The 24,361-nt window shown below is 34.6% G+C and overlaps 1 protein-coding gene across 1 annotated transcript in view; it reads left to right on the forward strand.

Annotated features, from left to right (window-relative positions):
* The first annotated feature begins 394 nt into the window (after nt 1–394).
* The window catches only part of LOC130894922 (mismatch repair endonuclease PMS2), a 30,994-nt gene continuing 7,027 nt past the window's right edge, over nt 395–24,361 (forward strand). Inside the window, exons 1-4 of the mRNA XM_057801965.1 lie at nt 395–594; nt 805–964; nt 7,769–8,114; nt 9,516–10,769. Coding sequence (XP_057657948.1) covers nt 520–594; nt 805–964; nt 7,769–8,114; nt 9,516–10,769 — 1,835 coding nt within the window. The 5' untranslated portion in view covers nt 395–519. The remainder of the gene's footprint in view (nt 595–804; nt 965–7,768; nt 8,115–9,515; nt 10,770–24,361) is intronic.

A 24,361-nucleotide genomic window follows, 5' to 3' on the forward strand; every position in this document is an offset into this window, starting at 1 on the left:
AAAGTTTTGACAAAAATATCTATTTGTGTGTTAATAATCCATAAAATTTATCCATTTGTGGGAGATTTTGTGTAAATAACTTATAAATTAACCATTAATTTTAAAAGATTGATATATTAAACACAATTATAAGACCAAATTGGAGTCTCTGTTTTTTTTTGCTGTTAAGTGTATACATTTATATTTGTTACCTATCTATGTATTTGTCTCTTCTTCCTTAACTTGGCCTGTTATGGTCTCATATCTGGAATAGTGAGGTCCAGCTTTCGAACCATCTGTTATAATAAATATAATATAATAAAACCGAAGCTCTTCCAATAATACCAGTCCACTACCTTTAAAATTAACTCTATGGTTTGGGTCCACAGTAAATACAAAGAGAAAAGCGGATCTAGGCAAAAGTTATCAAGGTGGATGCCACAAAACAATAAGCGAAGAAGAAGAATTGGTGGTTCATTCTTAACCACACTAATTTTCTTTTCGAAATTTTTAAACTGGTAATTTGAAATATAAACCAAAATGTCTAGTGATATGAGTGACCAAGTAATAAAACCTATTGATAGAAGTACTGTACATAGAATATGTTCTGGCCAGGTGATTTTTTTGTAACTATATTGTCCATTATTTCCTTGTTTGCATGCACTAATATGAACAAATAGGGTATGTTTGATAAAAAACAATTTAAATTTTCATTAAAAGCACATTCACATTGGATAAAATGTAATGGTTTTATGGAGTGCATGCAAATGCTTTTGGAGAAAAAATATTATTGTTTATGTATTGATATATTTTAAATTTTTACAGGTGGTATTAAGTTTGGCAATTGCAATGAAAGAATTGGTTGAAAATTCAATAGACGCAGGAGCGACAATCATAGAAATATTTCTTAAAGAATATGGGTCCGAACTACTTGAAGTACATGACAACGGAAGTGGTGTTAAAAGTGATAACTTTGAAAATTTAAGTAATAAACCGATTTTTATTAAAGGCTTTTGAATGTTTTTAGTAATTAGGCTAGTGTTTTTATCTGTCTCTTACAGTTTAAATTATTTATATGTTGCTTACGAAAATTCTCTGATATGAAAATTTTATTCTTCACAAAACGTTTTGATCAAGTCTATCCCTTTTGGTTTTTTTTCTTCTTCTCCTTGCTCAGAGTGATAATTATGATTTTCATTGATTTTTGCCTCATAATTGAGCAGACAAGGTACTGACAAATAAGCAGTATGATATATAAAAATGAATAAAAAGCTGTTTTCAACTATGTGTTTGAAAAATTTTCTCACTTTTCCACACTATAAACCTGTTAATTACTTTCTTTATGCCAGCAAGTTTTATCTTGTTTATTCTCTCCAATGTCATTTAACCTTGTCTGTTTCTTTTATTACAAGGTGAGTGATTGTTTAGTGGTCATTGGAAAAACAATTTGAACTTTAATCAATAACTTTCTTTGGTATGTTTTTGTTAGAATGTATATTTAGTCATGAAGTAGGGCCGATTGGGGTCAATGTAAACAACAATCCAAATATGCATCTACAGTCTGTATTTGCGCCAATTCTGATTTTACTATTATTTTTCAATTAGTGACCACGTCAAATCATCAAAACAATCCTGAATATCTTCAGAAGTATAAGATTAATGATAAGAAACCTGACATTATGTATAACTATTATGAAGAACTTACCATTACCTTCCCACACGACATTACAGCCCTGCACATTACAGCCTTGGCTTCCTCAACAATGGGCTTCTAAAGCATTTTGCCTTTGACTTTGGGCACAATCTTGTAGTTTGCATTGATCTGAGATCATCTGCAACATTATCCAACAATCTCATTTTTGTATTCATTTTAACATTCAAAACATGTTTTGGCATTTGAGCTTTGATGAAATACTGTCTTGTTTTTATAGGATGTCACTTATCTTTAGTTATATCAGATTCTTCCTTGATCTCCCACTCTCATGTCTCCATATATTTTCCTGATGTCTTTTCTTTTGAATCTTCTCAACCTTTATCATACTCTGTCGGTGTCCATATTCACCACAGTATGAAATAACTGGGTAGATAAGAGTTTTGTAGATCTGGTCTTCATGTTGTTGTTGTTATCAAAGGCTTGTTTAAAGTCGATGTGGAGATCGATGTCATTATCTGACAATACAAAGATTTTGTCAGATGTACTTCTGTCTTTTCTGGGTACTTATTCATTATAACACCACGACGGAAATTGCGAAGTATGAATAATAAATGTGTCTGGATGGGATGGAAGCCTATTTTACATAAAAAATGGCTAGGTTAGGTTAGATAAGGTTGGGGGAGGCGGAGAGAGTGAAAAAAAATTTTTATTTTTTTGGAAATTTTTTTATATTTTTATTTACATATATGTTCCATAAATGAATTTTATGATTTTCACGTGATCTTTTTTGGGATTTTGTATGTATTTTTTGAAAATATAAATTTTCTTGCGTTTTCCGCCTTAACTTTAATTGCTTTTCTTCTAAAACACTGTATTTCGTCGTTATTATTATTATTATTATTATTTTGATGGTGGTGGTGGTGGTGGTGGTTTAACGAAGAAGACCCCTTTTCTAAATTCCCACTGATATTCCCCAATTTTAGTTTCAAATATTTCTTTCAAACTATCGTTTAATATAAAGGTTAGAACTTTATAGGGGGTGTTTAACAATTGGATACCTTTTTATTTATTGCAGCTTATGAAGAACTTGGTTAGGTTAGGTATATATGATATAGTAGGGTAGAAATCATATGGTTAGACCACATTATTTCCTTTAGTTTCCGAAACGACAATCAATGTGACCTAGATCATTATCTTTTTCTGTATTTATTAAATTTTACAGAAGAGGAAAATCATAGATTAGGGCTCAGGATTCATACAAAGAAATTAACGTGCACCCAAAATTAATGAATAAGATTACAAAAATATCATATTTTTCTTTTATGAAGCTAAATGCTATAAGAAAGTTGTACTTCTGGATACTACAACGCCTGTTAACTTCCTTGTCTTCAAATACAATCATCGCAAAGGTGTTTACGGAGGCCCATGTCTCCTTCATTTCAATTATCTTTGATGATTGTTGCAGGAGTAGATAGGCACATCAGAAAATATGTTTGGTCCAGTCTTCCTCCTCCCAGGAAGATGTTAGCTGATTGTTTCTTGACTATCCCAACTATCCCATCTTTTTCAAATTAGATCATGTTTTCAGTCTTGATTAGCCTGTGGGTTCTCTTCCTTCCTTCTTCTTTACTACTGCTTTCGTTTCATCTTCATTTCTGAGGCTAGGACGGATGCGGTACTGTAACCACTACTTAGGGAATTTTCGAATGGAATTGATTCATTCCAAATCTTGACCCCTCGTTTTTAACATAATTGTATTTAATAAAAATACAATAAGTGTTATCTAACATAATGAATAAGTTCATAAATTCTGCAAGTTGCTATGAGCTGGGTAATTCTTCATTTTCTACAATATTGTCATCCGCTTCTGGATTCTTCTGAACATATATAAATAGTTCTTGATTTCACTGCAGCATTTGAAATCTTCTGTAACAAACAATGACTGTAGTTTTAAGAACTAGAGGCAAGGAAATTTGGATTTATGCACTCCTGGTGAATTTTCAACAAGCCTTTGCTTATATTTGTGAGCTCTAATCTACTGCAATTATATCAAGATTTGCCACTACAAATATTTTCTTCTTCTTCTTCATTTTTAAGATCTTATGATCTGTTAGTTTTGCAGGTTCCTCTGTATCAGTTCCTGGGAGATGGACTGCCACCTGTCCATCCATCTCTTAGGTGATCGTTCGGGTTCTCTTTCCCCTATTGGTTTCGCTTCAAGTACGATGCGTGGCAGTCTACTCTCTTCCATTCTTCTCACGTGGGGGACGTACCAGTATCTTTTTCTTTGTCTCCCCTATCTTACGATATCTGGCCCCCATATTGTTCTCTAATGTCTTTGTTCCTGATTCGATCTACTCTTGTTTTTCCCACTACAGTCCTGAGCGTTTTCATTTCGACTACCCGAAGCATGCTTTTCGTTTTGTTGGTTTTCTCTCTGGTTTCTATTCTGTATGTCATGATATCAAATATTTGCAAAATAATAAATTTTTACTAATTGAAATGTATACGGAGCAGGCAGACCGGGCCTTTACAGAGAAGAAACAACTTCTCGGAACCAAGGAAATGATACAATTGTTAGTTATTGGTCAAATACCAATCGCGTGAATGATAATTTCGATTACTTCATGTACGTTTATTGTGATTTAAAACGTAATATTTCAAGTGATTTCAAGTTTTAGACGTACCTTTGTATTAAAGTAACCTCCATAGATTTGAGTTTAGCTAGTAAAAATGGATAAAAAATAGTGGAGAGCTGTTGAGATTGAAACATTGCTGGATATTGGAACAAGTTAACGAGACGTTTGATTGTTAGTCGTTCAACAGCGGTTTCTGGTGACCGACTCTCACCAGCGACGGCCCGGTACAGGTGGAAAACGAAAAACAACAGCTCGGATGGGTCGCTGTCTAACGGTTGCTGCATTGCGAGACCAAACACAAACCTCTAGAATGCTCCAAAGCAGGTTTCAACAAGCTCACGGAATAGTAATCAGATGTTAAACGAAGATTGAAAGAAAGTGGTTGACAGCTTCCAGTCCAGCTAAAGGACCCTTGCTTACTGCAGCTCACAGAAGACGCAGGCTTGATTTTGTTCGAGAACACATGAATTGGACAGTGAACGACTGGAAAAATGTATTGTTCACAGATGAGTATAGAATGTGCCTGTATGGCAACGATGGCAGACATAAGGTGTACAGAAGAGCTGGAGAACGGTATGCTGCCTGTACTCAGTGGTACTGTGGCTCAGTAATGTTTTGAGCCAGTATTTCTTTTGAGGCACACACGGATCTCGTCTTGATTGACAGAGGCGCACTAATAGCCCGACGATATGTTGCAGAGATCCTAGACGATTATGTACTACCATATGCTGGATTTGCTGGTAATGGTTTTCTGCTAATGCAAGTTAATGCTCGACCGCACACGGCAAAAATGGTAACGGAGTACCTTGAAGAGGTTGAAAAATGAACTGGCCCTCTCAAAGCCCCGATCTTAATGTTATTGAGCATATTTGGGACCAGCTCAAAAAACGTATAAGACGTCGCATATCTGTTCCATCAACACATGAAGAGCTCCCATTGGCCCTGATTGAGGAATGGACCAATTTTCCTCAAGTAAACATTCAGAATGTATTGCGTAATAGGCCTTTTTGAAAACTAAAGTTTAGGTTTAAAACCCTCTCTCCTTTTGTGTGTGGTTTATATAATTATTGTAGTGTCAACTGAAAGTGTTGTTTCTTAATAAATTTATAAATTCTCGAATTGTTGCTTACTTTCTAATTTTAACCCGTATAAACATCATATAACATGTTAAAAGCATTATTGAATTTGGCAAATTTTTGGGGTGGGGTTTTCACTGACGTGCAGAGTAACAGAATTTGTAAGAATTGTCTTACTTCGTAACATTTTAAATATTTGAGAAAGGGTCTGGTTTCTAATTTAAGATATAAAATTGGCAATTTATTCAATCATCATTAAATATAATATTTTTTAGAACGTGCTAAAAGACCACCCCAAAAGTGGTAATTAATTTTTCAACTTCGCTAGATAAAATATTTTTTATTTTTTGTCCGCCCTAGGCCTGGAACAGTGTGAAGAAAAATTAATTAATTGATTAAAATTGTGATTTGTTTTCAGTCTTTTATTAACTTCATTTAGCATAGAGAATAAATTAATTTTAATCATTATTCATTTACATTAAAAGTACTGCAATAGTTGAAGTTTTGTTCTCAGTTTAGAATTTTTTCACCTGGCAAGAAGTAGCAACCACCCAAAATATTTTTTTACGTTCGTTATAATATTAAGGTTTTTTTTTATTCATTTGCATTTATAAAGAAAGTAATTTCTGAATCGGTCAAAAAGCGTGACAAAAAATACCGTAGCGGTTCATTTTTTTCACGTATTTGCGTTAAAAAAAGTACTGTAGCGGTTCATTGTGGGCTGGGAACGATTTCTTTCTCACGTCAATTCGTTTCTCTGGTAAACTGTCACACTTTTATTTCTTGATATCCGTTCAAGAAAATCCGTTTTGTGTCTAATTAAAAGGAGTGTAATATTATTATTAGTGATAGTGATGGAGAGTTTAAACTGCACACCAGAAGAATTGTTAAATCGGCAAATGCAGCGTCTATAAATCTTCTCTTTGGGAAATTCAGGGAACAGTATTCAAAGGAATATAAATCTTTTATGGAGTTGCGTACTAAAAAAGGCATAAACAGCTGCACAGAAAGAGTGTTACTAGCTTACTTTGAAACTAAATTCAAAATGTGGAAGTCTTCAACACTTTGGTCGACTTATTCAAAACTGAAAGTCACTCTAATGGTAAATAACGACGTAGACATCAGTAAATACTCGAAACTCATTGCGTATTTGAAAAATAAGTCAGTTGGCTATAGACCCAAAAAGTTTCTGTTGCAAGCTCCAGACGATCATTATCTCATGCATAAGGTATGACAGCAAAAAATTGTAAATCAAGCTTAGATATTATTTGTATGTTTTAATTATCACAGTACCTGATACAAAAACTCATGTTCAACGTCGATTTACTGTTATTGGTGAATTATCTGACAATAGATTGAACTTGGTAAATATTTATAAGAAATATAAAAACCAACTACCCACAAATGTCAAAACAGATCATTTCTTTTTGCAGTATATAAATGGAAAATGCAAAACCCAAGTTGTAGATATCAATACCTTTTCCAAAATTTCCCTCGCTTATCGCAACATATTTGAATTTACGTAATCCAAAAAACTACACTGAGCATACATTTCGCCGCTTATCGACGTTTCTATTAGTGGATTCCGGTGGTGATATAATTCAACTAAAGAAGCACGGTGGGTGGAAATCCAACACAGTTGCGGAGGGTTACGTAGACGACTCAATAAAAAACCAAATGGATTCCGCAGTGAAAATTTTAACGTAAACAACTAGTTAGACTTCAAGCAACATTGTAAATGTTCACGATCATACCAACAATCCAATAAGTACTAATACAGCTATAGACGATGTTATTTCTTCGAACTCGTTAAATTTTGCCAATTCAATTACCAACAGTAATATAACTTCTTCACTTCAAATTAATAATGCTCACAGTTGCACAGTTAATATTACTATTAGAAAATAAAAATTGATAAAAGTTTTGTCGAATTTTTTTTAGTCTACGGACGTAGAAAAATATTTTGTATGAAACTCGTGAGTAAAGTAGGAATTGCCGCACTCAAACCGTCCTACTCGGGAAAAATGTATTACTTCATTCACTTGTTGCATAAATAACTATAGTCGACATCTCTTCGTATTTTTTTATCCAGTAATTCAAAAATATTTCAAAAAAACGTCGTTATTTTTTATTAAAAAAATATAAAACTGTGACAATTTCTCTCTAAAAAATTGACTTTCCCTTCTAAATTTTAATTAAAATATCAGTGCACATATTTAACGGCATCCCCTCGTATTTTTTATCCAGAAATTCGAAAGTATTAAACAATGATAGATTTTTGTTAAATAAATGTTTCATCCTATATTTATTTAGCTGATTATGAATTTTTTTTTTAAATTTCGCATCGTTTCAAGAAGTTCTAAACTATCTACAACTTGAGCCCCTTGAAAGCTAACATTAACTAAAATTTATATTTTCAGCGTTAAAACATTACACTTCTAAAATAAGACAATTTGAAGATTTGCAACACCTGGGAACACTTGGCTTTAGAGGAGAAGCTTTAAGTTCTTTATGTGCATTATCTGATTTGGTGATAACAACAAGACACAGTTCAGCCGAATTTGCGACTAAAATCAAATATGACCGAAACGGTAAAATAGTAAGCGAAAGTCCAGTAGCAAGAGAAATAGGTACCACAGTTGCATTAACTAACTTGTTTTCAACTTTACCAGTGAGACGGAAAGAATTTTTGAAAAATTTAAAGAGAGAATTTAACAAGTTATGCCAATTATTATATGGATATTGCCTTGTATCTAAAGGAATCAAGTAAGTTTATAATTCATATAGTTCATAAGTGTGGACGGCCGTTGAAGCCGTTGAGCACCAATGACGTGACCAAATATCGATGTCGTTTAAGAAGCCGATCAGGCGCTTTGGCTTGAACCCTTTGATGTCGTTAGGCAGGTTGTGTGGTTTGCTCAGGTATTTAAACCGCGCCCAAGTGATTGCAGGGCACTCACAGATAACGTGGTTTGCAGTTTCGTCCTCCTCCATGCCCCAGCGGCACTCCGGATCATCCGTGATGCTCTTGGTCTGAAGGTGACGTCTTAGATGGCAGGTTAAAAGTCCGATCACTTGTCTGATTTCGCGTCTATTTAGCTGGAGCAGTTGTTTGGTGATCACTCACCAGATTTTGAAGGACTCTCTTACACTCCAACACTAGCTTAGAGCACACCTTCTCAACCGTTAAGGCTTGTATGGCAGCTCTGCTGTCTGTGCAGATTGAAATTACTGTGTTCCTATGGCGTCAAGACGGTAGCGTGTTCGCCAAGCGAAAAATATTCGCTAATTTTGGGATGTACCCCCCCCCCCCCAGAAATCTGCACCGACCAAGCCATTCCTCCTAGAACCGTCTGTGTACCAGGTGGCTCCATTATTCAATATATCGGGCTTAGAATCACCATTCCACTGCTCACGATCAGTGATGTGTGCATCCAAACCCTTATTGTCATCGGTCGGAGGCGTCATTTGACGCTGCCCATCGAAATGATTGGGCATTTAACTGAGGCCATCGCCCATATTTTTGCATGGTCCATTGATCCAGCCCGCAGTTCTTTGTGGATGTTCAGCCTGTAGGCTGTTCTCATGGCTTCGAAATGTATCGCAAGATCCAGGGGTGGAAGGTCTAGTAATACCTCAAGAGCCCTAGTTAGATCCTGTGATACTGAGGCATACAAGACGTTGGACTCTGTCCAGTCGCGCTTTCGTTTTCACTTTCTCCGTGCAAGGCCACCAAACGATTGCCCCATATATGAGTGTCTCATTTAAAAAATGGCTCAATTATTTGTTCACCTAAAATCCCTCACCAAATATTCACCTAACAGCATTTTTTATATAAATCATAACCTGATAGGTGTATAGGACGTGGATATTTATTTATTTAAATACCCATAACCCAGACATAACCTGCTTAGTTTTAATTGTGAGGCCAAATAAAAGATCTAGTTTACACCAATAGATCCACGACAGGAGATAATATGAAAGAATACGACGTATATTCAATGGCTGAAATTTAAATTTCCTCCGTATTCACCAGTCATCGATTGATTTCATCCAAAGACATTTTTAACACCGTTCTTAGTTGCCCACCCGGTATATTATATTAATTATTGTTTGTATATAGAGGAATTTTTTTTAAGTACTTTATTTTCATTATTTAAATTTTAGATTCATTTGTACAAATACGACTGGTACAGGATCAAAAAGTACAGTGACTTCTACAGATGGTAAAGAGACAGTTCGAGATAACATAGTAAATGTATTTGGTACAAGACAAATAGCATCGTTAATAGATGTCGTACTAAAACACCCCGATGAAGAAGTTTTAAAAGAATTTAATATTAAACTTTCTACCGAGGATCCTCTACCATTTACAGTAGAGTTTTTAATATCCAGTGTAATTCATGGATCTGGAAGAAGCGTAAACGATAGACAATTTTATTATATCAATTCCAGGCCGTGTGAACCATCAAAAATAATGAAATTAGTTAACGAAATATACAAATTGTTCAATTCGAACCAATATCCTTTTGTATTTTTAAACATTATAACGAAATCAATACTAGTCGATGTAAACATTACGCCTGACAAAAGACAAGTTTTTCTCGAAAACGAAAAACTATTACTCGCCACTATAAAAGCATCTTTACTAGCAGCTTTCAAAGAATTCCCATCTACATATCAAATGCAAAATTTAAATCTAACAACTTTTTTATCACAAGATAAAGGTATAAAAAGAAGTTTAACTGATAACTCTATAGAACAAAATCGTAAGTTGGAACGTTTTAAGAAAAGATCCAAAACAGAAGGAAGTTCAGTCGATAATAAAATCGATTTGAAAGATTTCGTGATTAAACCTAAAAACAAATCAAATTTAAATGAAGAAAATTGTGTAAATCGAGATTTATTCAATGAAAAAATAGATGAAGTGATAGATGTAGCATGCAAACTTGTTAAAGATGAAAATGTCAATACGATAGATGATAATTTTGAAATTACTCTCCATCAAAAAGATAAAAATATTTATAAGGTAAAAGAATGTAGTAAACTAGATGATCTTGAAATAAGTCTCGACCAACCTTTGAGTATAAAACCTTCAAAAGAACAAAAAATATTCAATGTAACTCTAGATGAAATAAAAAGATGTAAAGAAACAAGCAACGATCCCAGCCAATGTATAAAAGTGAATTTCAGGACTGAAATAAAAAGTGAATATAACAAATTAGCCGAAGAAGAATTACAAAAACAAATAAAACAATCAGATTTTAGCGACATGGTGATATTAGGCCAATTTAATAAAGGTTTCATTGTCACGAAATTGAAGGATGATTTGTTCATCATAGACCAACACGCTAGCGATGAAAAATATAACTATGAACAATTGCAATTGACAACCGTTATAGATTCTCAGGTACTAGTTAAGTAAGTAGGTATTTAAATTCGATTATAACCAGCCGGGGAAAGTAACTGTTAAAGTTCTGTGAATAAGCACATGTGTAAAAGTGATTTTTCTTTAAAAATCTATATTAAATTCTGAATTTTCGAATAATTAAGTTCTTACTGGTGCAACTCTAATCTTCTAGAACACGCAGTCATTGGATTCGGGGTGCCATGGGCCTCCCCTCCCAAACCACTCGACAATCACATATCATAATCCAACATAACCAAGATATATGATTAAGCCCCTTTCATTGTAGTAGTTGAAACTAAAATAAAAACATAGGTAATATACATCCAGTCGCAGTAGGGAAAATGTTAAAACAAGGCAATATTAAAGGCATTAAAAAATTACTAGGAAAAGAAGAAACAGAATCGGAATTAAATTCATCACCTCAAACTATATCAATACTTTTCTCACTTATAATATAATGTCAGAAAAAGACTGGGATGCATCTATCCCTTCTTCACTAGTTTCAGTAAGAGGAATAGTTAGGGCAATGATATTAACACCTCAATGGAAGAAGTAATTACGGAGAGAGTGTCTACAAGACCAATAATAGCAGCTAGAAGATTAAGTGGAAGAATCGTAAATGAAGATAATAAGATTGAAAATAAACCAACACAAACTATAGTAGTCACCTTTAGAGGCAAAGAATTGCCAGAAGCGATTGCCGTAAATTACTTTGTATCGAGAGTACAGGTATATGTTGAACCAGTTATTCAATGCATGAACTGTTTAAGATTTGGGCACACAAAAAAATATGCCGGAGTCAGAAGAGGTGCTCCATATGTGGTAGTCAACACGAGGAAAAGGAATGTCAACTGAAGGAAACAAAATGCTTCTTCTGTAATGCTCAACATAAATCCACAGACAGAAACTGTAAGGAACATGAAAGACAAAAAGATATTAAAAAACATGACATTTGAAAATTACTCATACTTTGAAGCCAGCCAGAGGTTTCCTAAAATTGAAAGACAAAGAAATACAATCATACTTACTGGTAGAGATTTTCCTGTATTAAGAACGCCGTGTCAGGGACAACAAAATGTAATAGAAGTGCATCAAAGAAGTAACAACTTTGAACAATTTTCTACATCAAAAATGAAGTATACACAAATAGTAGATAGAAAAAGGAAACCACAATCTCCAACACCAGGTTATGATGTGGAACTCCAAAAAAAGGTGCTTACTTCTACCACCATGTAGAACTCCTACACCAGAGATAGTCAATAATTCGCAGATACAGGAACAACAGCAGGTACATGAGTACCAGCCAGACCCTATTTCACTAATAGATTTTCTGATAAGATTAACTAGAACATTCAAAAATTAAGGATATAACAAAGAGGGGAGTACTTTCAGAAATTGAGAAAATTGCGCATTCGTATATTCTAGAATCGCCTGAAGTGGCTGATATAGAAATGGAACAAAGACAACAGGTTATGACTTTTGAAACGATTCAAAAAATGAATACAGATGAGGTGCCAATACCAAACAGCCCTGATGAATCTGACGTACGTACGTATATATTAATGACGCACAAAGTACATATTAATGACGCACAAATGAAAAGAAAAAAAGAATTAATTATTCTACAATGGAACATTAGAAGTTTATATTCGAATAATTCTGAGTTAAGAGTTTTAATACATGAAAAACAGCCAGACATAATTCTTCTGAATGAAACATTTCTCAAACTGGATCAAAGCATTGCTTTCCCACATTATACAATCATACGGCAAGATAAAAATGACGGAAGGGGAGGCTTAGCTATCATTATTACAAAGACATACCGTTTAGCCATAATAACATTTGTACCAGTTTACCGAACCGGTTTCAGATCGTAGGAGTAAAGGTTAAAGAAATTTCAATAGTTACAATCTATTGCCCACCGGATTTGTACATTACAAAACAAAATTATCTAGAGATACTTAGCAAAATACGCGGACCATTTATCATCATGGGAGATCTGAACGCCCAAAACCAAAGTTGGGGATCAGGCACTACGAATACGAAAGGTATACACTTAATGGACGCTATTGAAGAGCAAAATCTAGTATACTTGAATACAGGGGAAGTTACACGATTGTCACAACCGGGTCAAAATCGAAGTGTCACGGACATAGCACTTGTGACTCCAGAATTAGCTCCAATTAGTCAATGGGGAGTACAGCTACCACAATCAATCTAAGAGATGGGATCTATCCAATATATGGTAACCATTCCATAAGAAAATGGAGAACAAAGAAAGCAGATTGGAATAAATACACGAAGGCACTTGAAAACGTTGAATTAGGCTTAACTTATGAGGAGTGGGAAATGAAAATTGAAGAAGGGGCTAATATAGCTATCCCAAAAACAAGAATCACGATGAGAAAGTTACAAAAGCCAATATGGTGGGATAGAGATTGTGAAAAAGCTCGCAGCTTAAGAAGTAGCGCATTGAAGAAATATAGGAACGACTTTTCCGAGGAAAACTACGTAGAATATAATAAAATGGTAGCCCAGGGCTAGGAGAATCATGAAAAAAAGAAACAAGGAGAGTTTTAAATCCTTTACGCAATCATTAAGCAGAGACTATCCTATTAGAGAGGTTTGGAAGGTTGTGAGATAATATGCAAAAGGAAGTAGAGAAAGTGGGACTCACTGTACAGAGTCGTAACAATGGTTAGAAACAATGTTGGACGCGATGACCCCGACGATCATTCCGAGGAACGAAAAAGTTATTATATTTAGAAATTCAGCTCCTTCGCCACCAATTAGTGAGGATGAATTACCTTCGTTTCTAATGAAGAAAAAGAGGGATACAGGACCAGGAAAAGATCATATAACTTACTCAATGCTGGTGAACTTACCAGAGATCATGATCAAAAATTTGCTCGATATTTACAACAACGTTATCAACGGACATATGCCCTTACCTGAACAATGGAAAATATCGATAATAATACCGGTTCTAAAACCGGGTAAAGTCCCTAATTACCACGATAACTACCGCCCAATAGCATTAACATCGTGCGTAAGTAAAATGCTAGAGAACGTAGTACTCATGAGAATAGATCGGCATTTACTGAAGGGAAAAGAACGTTATGCATATTCTTGGATATCTCTGCAGCCTATGATAATGTTCTTTTGGATAAATTAGCACAACACCTAAATGACATGGAAATCAATGCCGACATCATTCGGTTAATCACAGATGTGTTGACAGCAAGGAGAATATTTATGAGATCGCCATTCTGGCCGGCTAATTGGTCTTAGACAATTTATGAAGGGGCTACCACAGGGCTCTCCCCTAAGTCCACTGCTATTCAATGTCTACACAGCAAGTTTGAGGAAAGTTGTTAATTGTTTTATGAAAGTTATCCAGTATGCAGATGATGTTGTACTGAATTACACTCTAATATCGATCACTTAAGGTACAGTATGGAAGAAGCTCTATACCGAGTTAATGAATGGCTTATCGAACATGACATGGAAATTTCTGTCAACAAAACTAAGGCGATGATATTCAGTAAGAGAAAACTTCGACATTACGCAGAACCTATTGGTCTGCTAGATAATAATATAGAATGGGCTCACTCATATAAGTATTTGGGGGTTTTCTTTGATGCACAAATGACTTGGAAAGAACATATAAACAACAGCTGTCTGAAAGCAGGTAAAGGAATCAACGTGATGAGAGCTCTCACCAGAACCTATTGGGGAGCCAACCCTTCAGTTCTTCTCAATATCTACAGGGGAATTGTAAGACCACATCTTAAGTTCGTTATGGGAATAATCTGCAAGGCTTCAAAGGAGATATGGAAAAAGCAACATTAGGCAATTAGAACAGCCTTGGGATTTATGAAATCAACCCCAACCAACGTTTTACTTGCGGAGGCATCAGAAACTAGCCTATTTTATAGAAGAGTGTGAGTGTGTGAGATAGGAAGATCACTGATCACGTTTTATCAATTATATAATGTCCTCATTATATAATTGACGTTTTGGAGAAAAGGGCCTCCACCAAACTTACTGGAGGGCTTAGATTTAGTCTTACAATATATAGATAAACTGGAAATCACAGAGGGATATCCATGCTACAACTACGAATACTGACCGCAAATACGGAAACTGGAGTGGTTAAATTCCAACATTTCTAAAGGCTCAATAGGCTGCAATGAAAAATTTTTAGAAATAATGAAGGAATATAATGAATATTCTATAATTTTCACGGATGCTTCTCTAGACAAAAGATCGGGAGCATGCGCAATTGGGATCACTCGAAGGAACCAAAAAATGAACATTGCCCGAAGAATCGAAAACCTCACTCCAATTTGTACAGCAGAGATGATTGCAATTAAATAAGCTTTAGAAGAAAGTAGCGAAAAGCAGGATAAAATTATAATCGTTTCGGATTCGATGAGTGCCTTACAAAAATTATCTGCTTCTCATTTAATGGCCAAAAAAGATAATATCACTCTGTATACCAGACAACTAATCATGTTTAATAAGGAAAATGGAAAAGACGTCAAATTATTATGGGTACCAAGTCATTCAGGAATCACAGGAAATGAAAAAGCGGATAAATTAGCCAATCAAGGAGGAAGCAACAAAATTTAATAAGGGAATATAAATTACATGGCCAAAAATCAAAGAAGAATTATAGAAAAATTGGACTCAACTTTATCGAAGTGAGAGCGAAATCAAAGGAAGAAATTTCTTCTGCTAAACTAACAAGAAAAGCGATTACAATTATCAATAGAATGAGATCAACACATTGCAGCACCCCACAACATCTATATAAAATAAATGCTAAGGAAGATCCTTACTGTGACTATGGATAATTATGAGACTTGAACCACACTTTTCTTGGTTGCACGATTAGATCATCACAAAATGATGAATTGTACAAAGATCTGCTTAAGTATAATCAAGTCCCCATTAATATATATTCACTGCTTTTGACTCTGCTTGTCAAAGTCAGTTGAACTCTTAGTCAAATATCTAACGAGAAATGACTTAACACTCTAAGTAGACAGTAGGCGCTTATAACCAATTATGTAATGCATGGCTTAGCTTATAACAATTGTAGATTCATAGATAACCCTTTTACCTACATAGGAGCTACTTTCTAGAGCTATTTCCATATCCTACTCTCCCGGTGCAACCCTCTGTGAAATGTCTTGGTTACACCACAGGACGAGAAGAGTCTCTATCTACCACCCTCTGTAATAACAAACATAAAATTTTTACAAAATACTTTGCATCTGCTGGGTTTAGAATCATAATACAAAACCGATAATTATGCATTTTCGAGGTCGCAGAATCCATTTATCGACGTCCCAGATAACGGTTATTGGTACTTCCTGTTTTACCAATAATTTGATTGTTTCGGTTGTATGAATTGGATTAATTGATTACTCGAAGTTTCTACTAGAAAAATATCCTTACCCCGAGTTATCGGTCAATTGAAATAACCTAACTTAAGAAAAAGTTCCAAATTCTGATATAAATGAAAGATGAGTACATAAAAATGTGAGGAACAATTACTCTAGGCAATACTCAGTTACTCGAAACAAATCTGTTGTGCATTCTATTGGTAACGCCTTAAAAGTTAACAGAAAAATATTAGTTTTTGTCATTCGAATCTAGAATTGTTTCATTATTTTTTTTACCAAATTGTTTTGGTAAAAAAACTCTTTCGTTAAATTCTGTAAGTAGCTCAAAGTTATAAATTATTTTGTTGACAGTTGACAGCTGAAATGTCACACAAATGTTTTGGTTCCCCCGACATACATATATTTGCGGTGAATATACCCCTAAAAGTCAAAAAAGGGTATTGCACGTTTAATTGCTATCGTGCCTATTTCAACCTGGATATTCGCAGCTTAGTACAGGCAAATTAGGCGATTTTGAGTTAAAACCTTAAATCAAATTGGGCGGTTGTGATTTTTTAGACTCTGGGACATTTTGGGATACTGAATAAGTCTAGTAACTCTTAACAAAATTACGGGAACGGATTTTCGAAATTTCGCGACTTTAAACTCAAAAAAAAATTTGGAACGCGAATAACTCGAAAAATAAGGAATTCGAAAAAAAACTGCCCCGTAAAAAATGTGGAGCACAAAATTCTCTACAAAAAAGTATCCTAGGTATTTGTTCCTAACTTCAAAATTTTCACTTTAAAATGAGTTTATGCGTTAAAAATATAGAATAACTCGAAAAATACGAGGAATTCGAAAAAAGTGGTGGAGTAAAAAATTTACCACACAAAATTCTCTACAGATTGGTTTGCAAGCCTTTTTTTTTCTAATCTCAAAATTTTCACCGTAAAATAGGTTTTAATGTACTCAAAAACATTTTGAATTGAACTCGAAAACTTTGAGGATTTCGACACAAATTGCCAGGACAAAAAAGGTTTCAATTTTTCCTAACCTTAAAATTATAAAATGTGTTTGAACGCTCAAAAATATTATACGAAGATAGAGTAATACCCATACTTGAAAATATTGATAATAACACGAACGATAAATCATTCGTTGGATTTTCATGTTTATATGGAGAGTCATGAAATATCCACTGAAACTTCAAGTGCTTATGTGGCCGATCTCGTACCTCCACAACTCGCAAAATTTTCGATAATTTTGCTAAGTTACCCGAGTAGAAAATACATATCTTAACCAACATCATGCATTTTGATGTTTTGAAAACGAAGTTCTTTTCCAAAAGTAAGAGCAGTTTCCATGTACGCCTGGAACGTAAATTGGCTCGAATTTGCGAGCGGATGATCCGGCTTCCGGCGTTGAGGGAGATTTACTCAGAAATAATGGCTCCAACGAAGAAATGACTTTTTATAGAACATTTTGCTTTTTGAACAGAATGTTGTGCTCCACATTTTTTTCCCAGCAGTTTGTGTCGAAATCCTCATAGTTTTCGAGTTATCCGCAATTCAAAATGTTTTTGAGTACATGAACCCATTTTATGGTGAAAATTTTGAGGTTAGGAAAGACAATCCCTAGTGGTGGAAAAAGATTTTTTATCGGCTGTTGATGACAGCTGTGGTTAGCAATTGGGAAAAGTTTTTTTGGATTACTTAGTTCCTTTGGACGAATCTGTAATTAGTTATGGACGGTAGCATGCAAAGATAGTTCACCGACGACAATATGGTAGGCCATCATCTTCAAGATCCAGGCTTTTGAATATACGGGAGTACTTACGTATCGAAGGGCCCACTAGAAGAAGGTGACATCGTTGTAGTTTAAAATGAATAAATAGTTACGATATTACAACAAAATATTTCAAACTTAGTTTCGAGACCTTGGTAAAGAATTTTCGAAATGGAGAATAGGATAAACGAAGAAATGATTAAATATAAAACATTTTGTTCAATTTGTAATGTAGATAGAAAAACGTAGAATAGTTATAATAAGACTTTAATAATTTTCATAGGTACCGTTGGAATCGTTGGCGATATACACCAACTCATAATTACACTGTCTGACGCGCGTTTCGATAACCAAGTTATCGTCTTCAGAGACTGAAGGTGAACTATACTAGAAATAATCATCTTGGTCAAAAAATGGAATTAAATCGGGAACATTTTCTATGATTTTAGATGTGGATTAAACGTAATGAACACACTGTTTTCACCACTACTTCACAACACTCACAATTACACTGTCCGACGCGCGTTAACTGTTTTATACTAAATTTTCCCACCAATAAACCTTCTCCCGCGAAAATTAGTTCTAGCGGGAAAAAACTCCTTGGCGGGAATCTTCACATTCATTCCTTGACTACTAAATTATAGGGTGGGCTGTAAGGTATTGGCCCTTTGTCCCTATTTAAGTTACTCTTTCATATAATAAAAGTTAGTAAGTACCTATATTTCCTTTGATTCTATTTATTAGCATTTTTAAAGATATTACCGACGAAAATTAACATTTATTATTAGCCGAAATGAATTTAAATTCTGATAATTCTTCTAAGACAAATTCGATATTCTTTAAAAAAATATTTTTCTGGAGTATCTGAAAACATTAGTTGTAAAAAGAAAATGTCAGTGAGTAACAGACTTTGCGCTACTTTACCTGAATTTTATAAAGAAACTGATCATATTATTTCTACGTTCATTAAGTCTGATAATAATTAAAGGCGGATTCGTTGGTGTGAATCCGCCTTTAGTTGAACAAAATCTAATTGCATCTCAACAATTTATTTTGGTAATTTTATACTTTTGCGGTCCCCTCGTTTTTCGGCTCTAGAAAATAGAAAAATAATTCGATTTTGATGATTTTTTTTTAAATTTTCGTTTTTTCGGCGGATTTACGAAAAAATTTATGGGAATAAAAAAAAACTTAACTTGGTTTCAGCGTTTTAAATGTTCATGAAAATGCACTCAATCACATACAATTGTTGATAACTTTATTTCGAATAATCATATGAAGTTGTTATATTTTTTTTCATAATCTACACAAAAAAATGAACAATTAAAAATAATAACAATTTCTCTTAAAATTAACCTTTTCTCACATATAATCATTTGTACCTTTTTTATTAAGTAATCATTATATGAACCAAAACATTCTTAAAATCACTTATTGTAATCAAGTGTACAATAATAAAAGTTAACTTTGAAAAATTTAAAATTTTCACCATTAAAAAAATGATATTTTGCTAGGGTTGACTGTTAAAGAGAATTGGGAGTGGAGCGAGGGGCTTGTTTGAAAAGCGGGCTAAATGTGAACATTTGTTTTAGCATACCCCCCCTAACCTAACCTAACCAATATAAGTAAAAACGAGGATCCAAAAAAAATTTTTCGAAATCTGATGATTTTTCGATTTCCTAGAGCTAAAAAACGAGGGGACCGCGAAAGTATAAAATTACCTTTATTTTAAATGCAAACATTGTCTCTTGCATTAAAGGTGGACCTAGAGATTTTTTAAATTATTCAAATAAAATACTTTAGACCGACATAAGACCAGCTTTATTATGTAAATATGGCTAAATACGGATCTACAGACATACTAGTTACACAACTATCGACGACTATACAAAAACATAACGAAACTTAAGACGAATACCACTAAAGTGTCTGTAATAACTTCAATGATTTATTACAACAATTCTTAATGATAATGAACAAACTGTAAATTTTAAAACTCTTTATTTTAAAAATATTGCATTAAAATCTTTCTGAACAGGTGTAAACGACCCCTACTGCGAATATCTTTCTTTAGATGAAGCTCTCCAAAAATGTATCGTTTACGATAACCACAAAAACCAACAGTTGTACATGAACTTTTTAAAAGGTCAACAAAATAAGAAAACCCTACAAAAGGGTCAATTCCCGGCACCACAATCGAATATAAGACCTAATTTCACGCGAATTATGTTACTGAACTTCGAGAAGGCGTTTTTAAAAACGAATTACACGTTGAGAAACGTTTATTCAATACATTGACAAAACAGAATCTGAATTTATTACAGGTTTACAATATTTATATGTTTTACAAAGTGCCTCGTCGGCGTTATACAATAAAGCTTAATAAACAATGTTCATTGACGTAACTCGCGTAATAATACTCAAAATTCCATTAATCAATCTCAACCAAATTTCAATTCATTCAGAAACGCTCCTCCCAACAACATAAATTTTCATAAAAACAACTTTCAATCTAATTATTCTCTATTTTTCAATCGTTCTTCACCTCATAGATACCCCACAAACTCTAATAATAATACTTATCACGCCTCGATGCGTAGCGTACCATCTATCAATTCAAGAAATGAACCCATGAGTATGTATACTCATCATTTCAATGTGAATACCACTGATGAAGAACCCGAACTTTCTGAGAATATTTATGAAAATTATGAAGAGGTAGATGGTCAGGATTTTCAGATAAGTCCGACTCCCAAATCATCTCTAAATCTAAATAATATTAAGACATTTCTTAGTTACCATATTTTATTTTACCAAAAACAGGTTTAAAAGTACAATAATACCCCGGACTTCGCGGTAGGTGGTTCCGAGCGATTGCCGTGTAAGGATGCACCTACATAGGATCCGTATTTCTCCCGATATCGCCCAATTATCAAGCTCGACGTTGGTCAACGCGAAAACCTACATTGGTCCCGATCTCGACCGATCCGATCTAGTTGCAGTTTCTCAGTAGTGATAGTGAACTCGTGGTGTAATCAACATTAGTGACTCTGAAGACGAATTTTTGTACTGGGTTTTGTTGAAAAACAACTTCCTTCTAAAGAAACGCAATAGGAAGGTTTGGGTGCATGAGTTTTGTACAACAAGCATGACTCTGCGAAATCATAGGGATAAATTCAAAGAGTACTACCGAATGGACATTGAAACTTTAGATTATATTCTTGGAGGTATAAAGGAAAAATTAAGTGGACAATCCAAGTTAATTAATTAATTAAATAGCCTTGAACACACAATGCAGATAGCTGCTTATAGTAGTAAACGAGCAACGAGAAGTTGCTTTCCAATCGACTCCCAGCGTTCATTTTTAATGTCACGGTTTTGGTAAGACTTATCCCGTTGATCCCACAGACCAGGAACATTCCTCACCAGCTCAATCAGTAATTCCTTGTCGATTTTCGAAGTAATTGTAATTGGTCGGCCGCTGTATCGGTTACCATCGAATCGGTGGTACAGATCCACATAGGCACCTACGTTAAGATGTTTATGTTTGTTTTTTGACTGACGTCGGGCGATATCGGATCGGATCGGAAGAAATATGGATCCAATGTAGGTGCACCCTAAATCGAATTCGCGTAAGGTTCAACCTTACGTATAAATACGAGTACATATAAAGTATGTTCAATCGGGACCAGAGTTAAAGAAAACAATAATTTAGAAGAAAAATGTTTATTGAAGTGTAAGATAATGAAACAATTTACATTGTTATGAATAAAGTAACCTAAACCGAAGTTATTTTGATGTCGAAGGCTTCATATATTCATTAACAATGTTGCCTGACGAGTCAAGTTTTTCTTCTTCTCACGCAAAATTTCCTCGTAGCATACCAATAATTTTTTTATTCCCCGTTTTGTAATAGAAACGCGTTCTTCATTAGAATCTATTTTTTTCTAAAATTTGTAATCCCTTTTCAATTGAATTGAATCATTTTGTTAAGTTTGCAATTGTCATTTGATTTACCGATTCAACTGGTTCTAGCGAATTAGTTTGTTCAATGTCTTGCTCATACTTACGCATTTCTATAACCTAGTCAATTGTTAGTTCTTGATTATGTGAATCTAGCAATTCTTGAACGTCATCATTATCCTGTTTCCCCCTGGGTTTCAGCGTTGAAAAAAAATGAACACAGTTTTTACCAGACACCATCCCATAGAGGAAAGTTCCAAGGGCCCAAGCTTGGCCCAGTCTTGGTAATACCCTGGAGTGACAACGATGGGCTTGGTCACCAAGACTGGGTCATGCTTAAATGCCAGGTCTGGGCTAACCTTAACTGCCAGGACAGAAATACCAAGACTCATTCATTATATAACTTTTTCTTCTTTACCTTTATTAATTTTGTATTCAATATGATTTTTTTGATTTTAAAAATAAGTAAACATAAATTTTTATAACATAACAACATAATTATATCAGCATCTAAAACATTGAATTGCTTCCAAAAGTCTTTAACAGAAAGCTCGTTGTTTTGTCTCATGATGCACATCATGTAGATGTGCAAATGACCGCCTTGTGTAGTAAGATTTAAACATTTTAATGACTCCCTGGTCCATTGGTTGAAGCAAGCTGGTAGTGTTTGGTGGCAAAAATTCAACCACACGTGGGAGGACGACCTGGTGCATTGTCAATTAGTAGCATCACTTTAAATGGGATTTCTTTCAATTGGTAGTAACGTTCGACTTCAGGAATAAAATGATGGCCAAACCAGTCTTCAAAAAGAGAAGCTGTGAACCAAGCTTTCGCATTAGACTTCATAATGACAGGCAAACCAGCTTTGAATTTATTTTTAAGGCTCTTGGTTTTTCTGAGCGATAAACTTAGAGAGGTTTCAATTTACAATCTCCAGCTGTATTCGCACCAACCATTACTGTCAATCGATCCTCGGCGACTTTAAAACCTGGAAAAGTTTTCTCTTCACGCACAATAAAAGTTCTTTTAGGCATTTTCTTCCAAAAAAAAAAACGGTTTCACCTACGTTGAAAATGGTTTTGCTAGTGTAGCCACCTTCATTTATCATTGTTTTGAGTTTTTCGGTATAGAGAGATGCAGCTTCTTTATCAGCGCTTGCCGCTACTTCACTTTCTGCGATTCTATGCCAATTACAACGACTCTTAAATCGGCTGTCCAGCCGTTACTAGCTTTAAACACTTCATTTTTAGCCGCCTCCCCAGCTTCTCTTTTCAGTTTTTCAAAAATCTGCTTTGCTTGAGAGCACACTGTATTTTGATCAACAGGACAATTTTTCACTCTTACTTGATTATCACACCATGACTGTAGCAATGTTTCCATTTGTGCGATAATACTGCGACGATTACGGATGATACTTGAATTCAAAGATTGAGAGTCTTCCACAGCGTTCATAATTTTTTCTTTACTTTTTATAACTGTTCGGACTGTTGATTCCGGTAGGTCAAATTTTTTTGCCTCCAAGTCTTTAATTATATTCATTTACACTCCAAAGACAGTGTTTTTCTTTTCTTGTTAGGCTCATATGACTCATTTTTCGTTCTTTTAGATGACAACAAAATTTTAATGTCGAAATTTTTTATTACACAACATATTCTCCTCTTAATTGGACACATTTTTTACAGCGAACCTGCAACGTCTCTAGACCTCTCAAAAAAAATGTTTCTTCTTGCTCTGCAAACCAGACCTCCACAGCCTTTATTACCTCCTCATTGGAAGGAAATTTACGACCCTTTAAACTTTTTTATAGATGAGGAAAGAGATGATAGTCATACGGAGCCATATCTGCTGAATAAGAGGGGGTTCTAGTAATTCAAACCTTAAATCACGAATGTTTTGCATGAGATTTTTGTGCAGGGGCGTTGTCCTGCCAAAACAAAACACCTTTGAATAGCTTTCCGCGTCTTTTCTCTTTAATTTTTTCCCGTAGAGTGGTCAGTAATGTAGAATAGTAATCTCCAGTTATTGTTCTACTCTTATCCAGAAAATAAATCATGATTACTCCATGGCAATCCCAAAAAACTGAAACAAGAACTTTTCCAGCAGATTTTTGGACACGAAACTTCTTAGGTCTTGGAGAACCAGAGTGTCGCCATTCCATCGATTGTTGCTTTGTTTCTCGATCGTAGAAATGTACCCAAGTCTCATCAATAGTAACAATTCGGTTTAAGAAGTCTACATCGTTTTCAAATCAACGGTCTGCCACAGAAACTGGCCTTACCGATCGGTCATCATCTTCAATGGAAAATTTATCTCCTTTGAAGCTTGCAGTCAAATTTTTCACGGTCGCGTACGAAGGACATCGATCACCAAGGGTATTAAGAATATCTTCGTGAATCTGCTTACCTCTTAACCCTTTTAAATACAGGTACTTGATGATGACTCGATACTCCAATTTTTCG

This window comes from Diorhabda carinulata, chromosome 6, assembly GCF_026250575.1.
Source record: "Diorhabda carinulata isolate Delta chromosome 6, icDioCari1.1, whole genome shotgun sequence".
Classification (NCBI taxonomy): Eukaryota; Metazoa; Arthropoda; class Insecta; order Coleoptera; family Chrysomelidae; genus Diorhabda; species Diorhabda carinulata.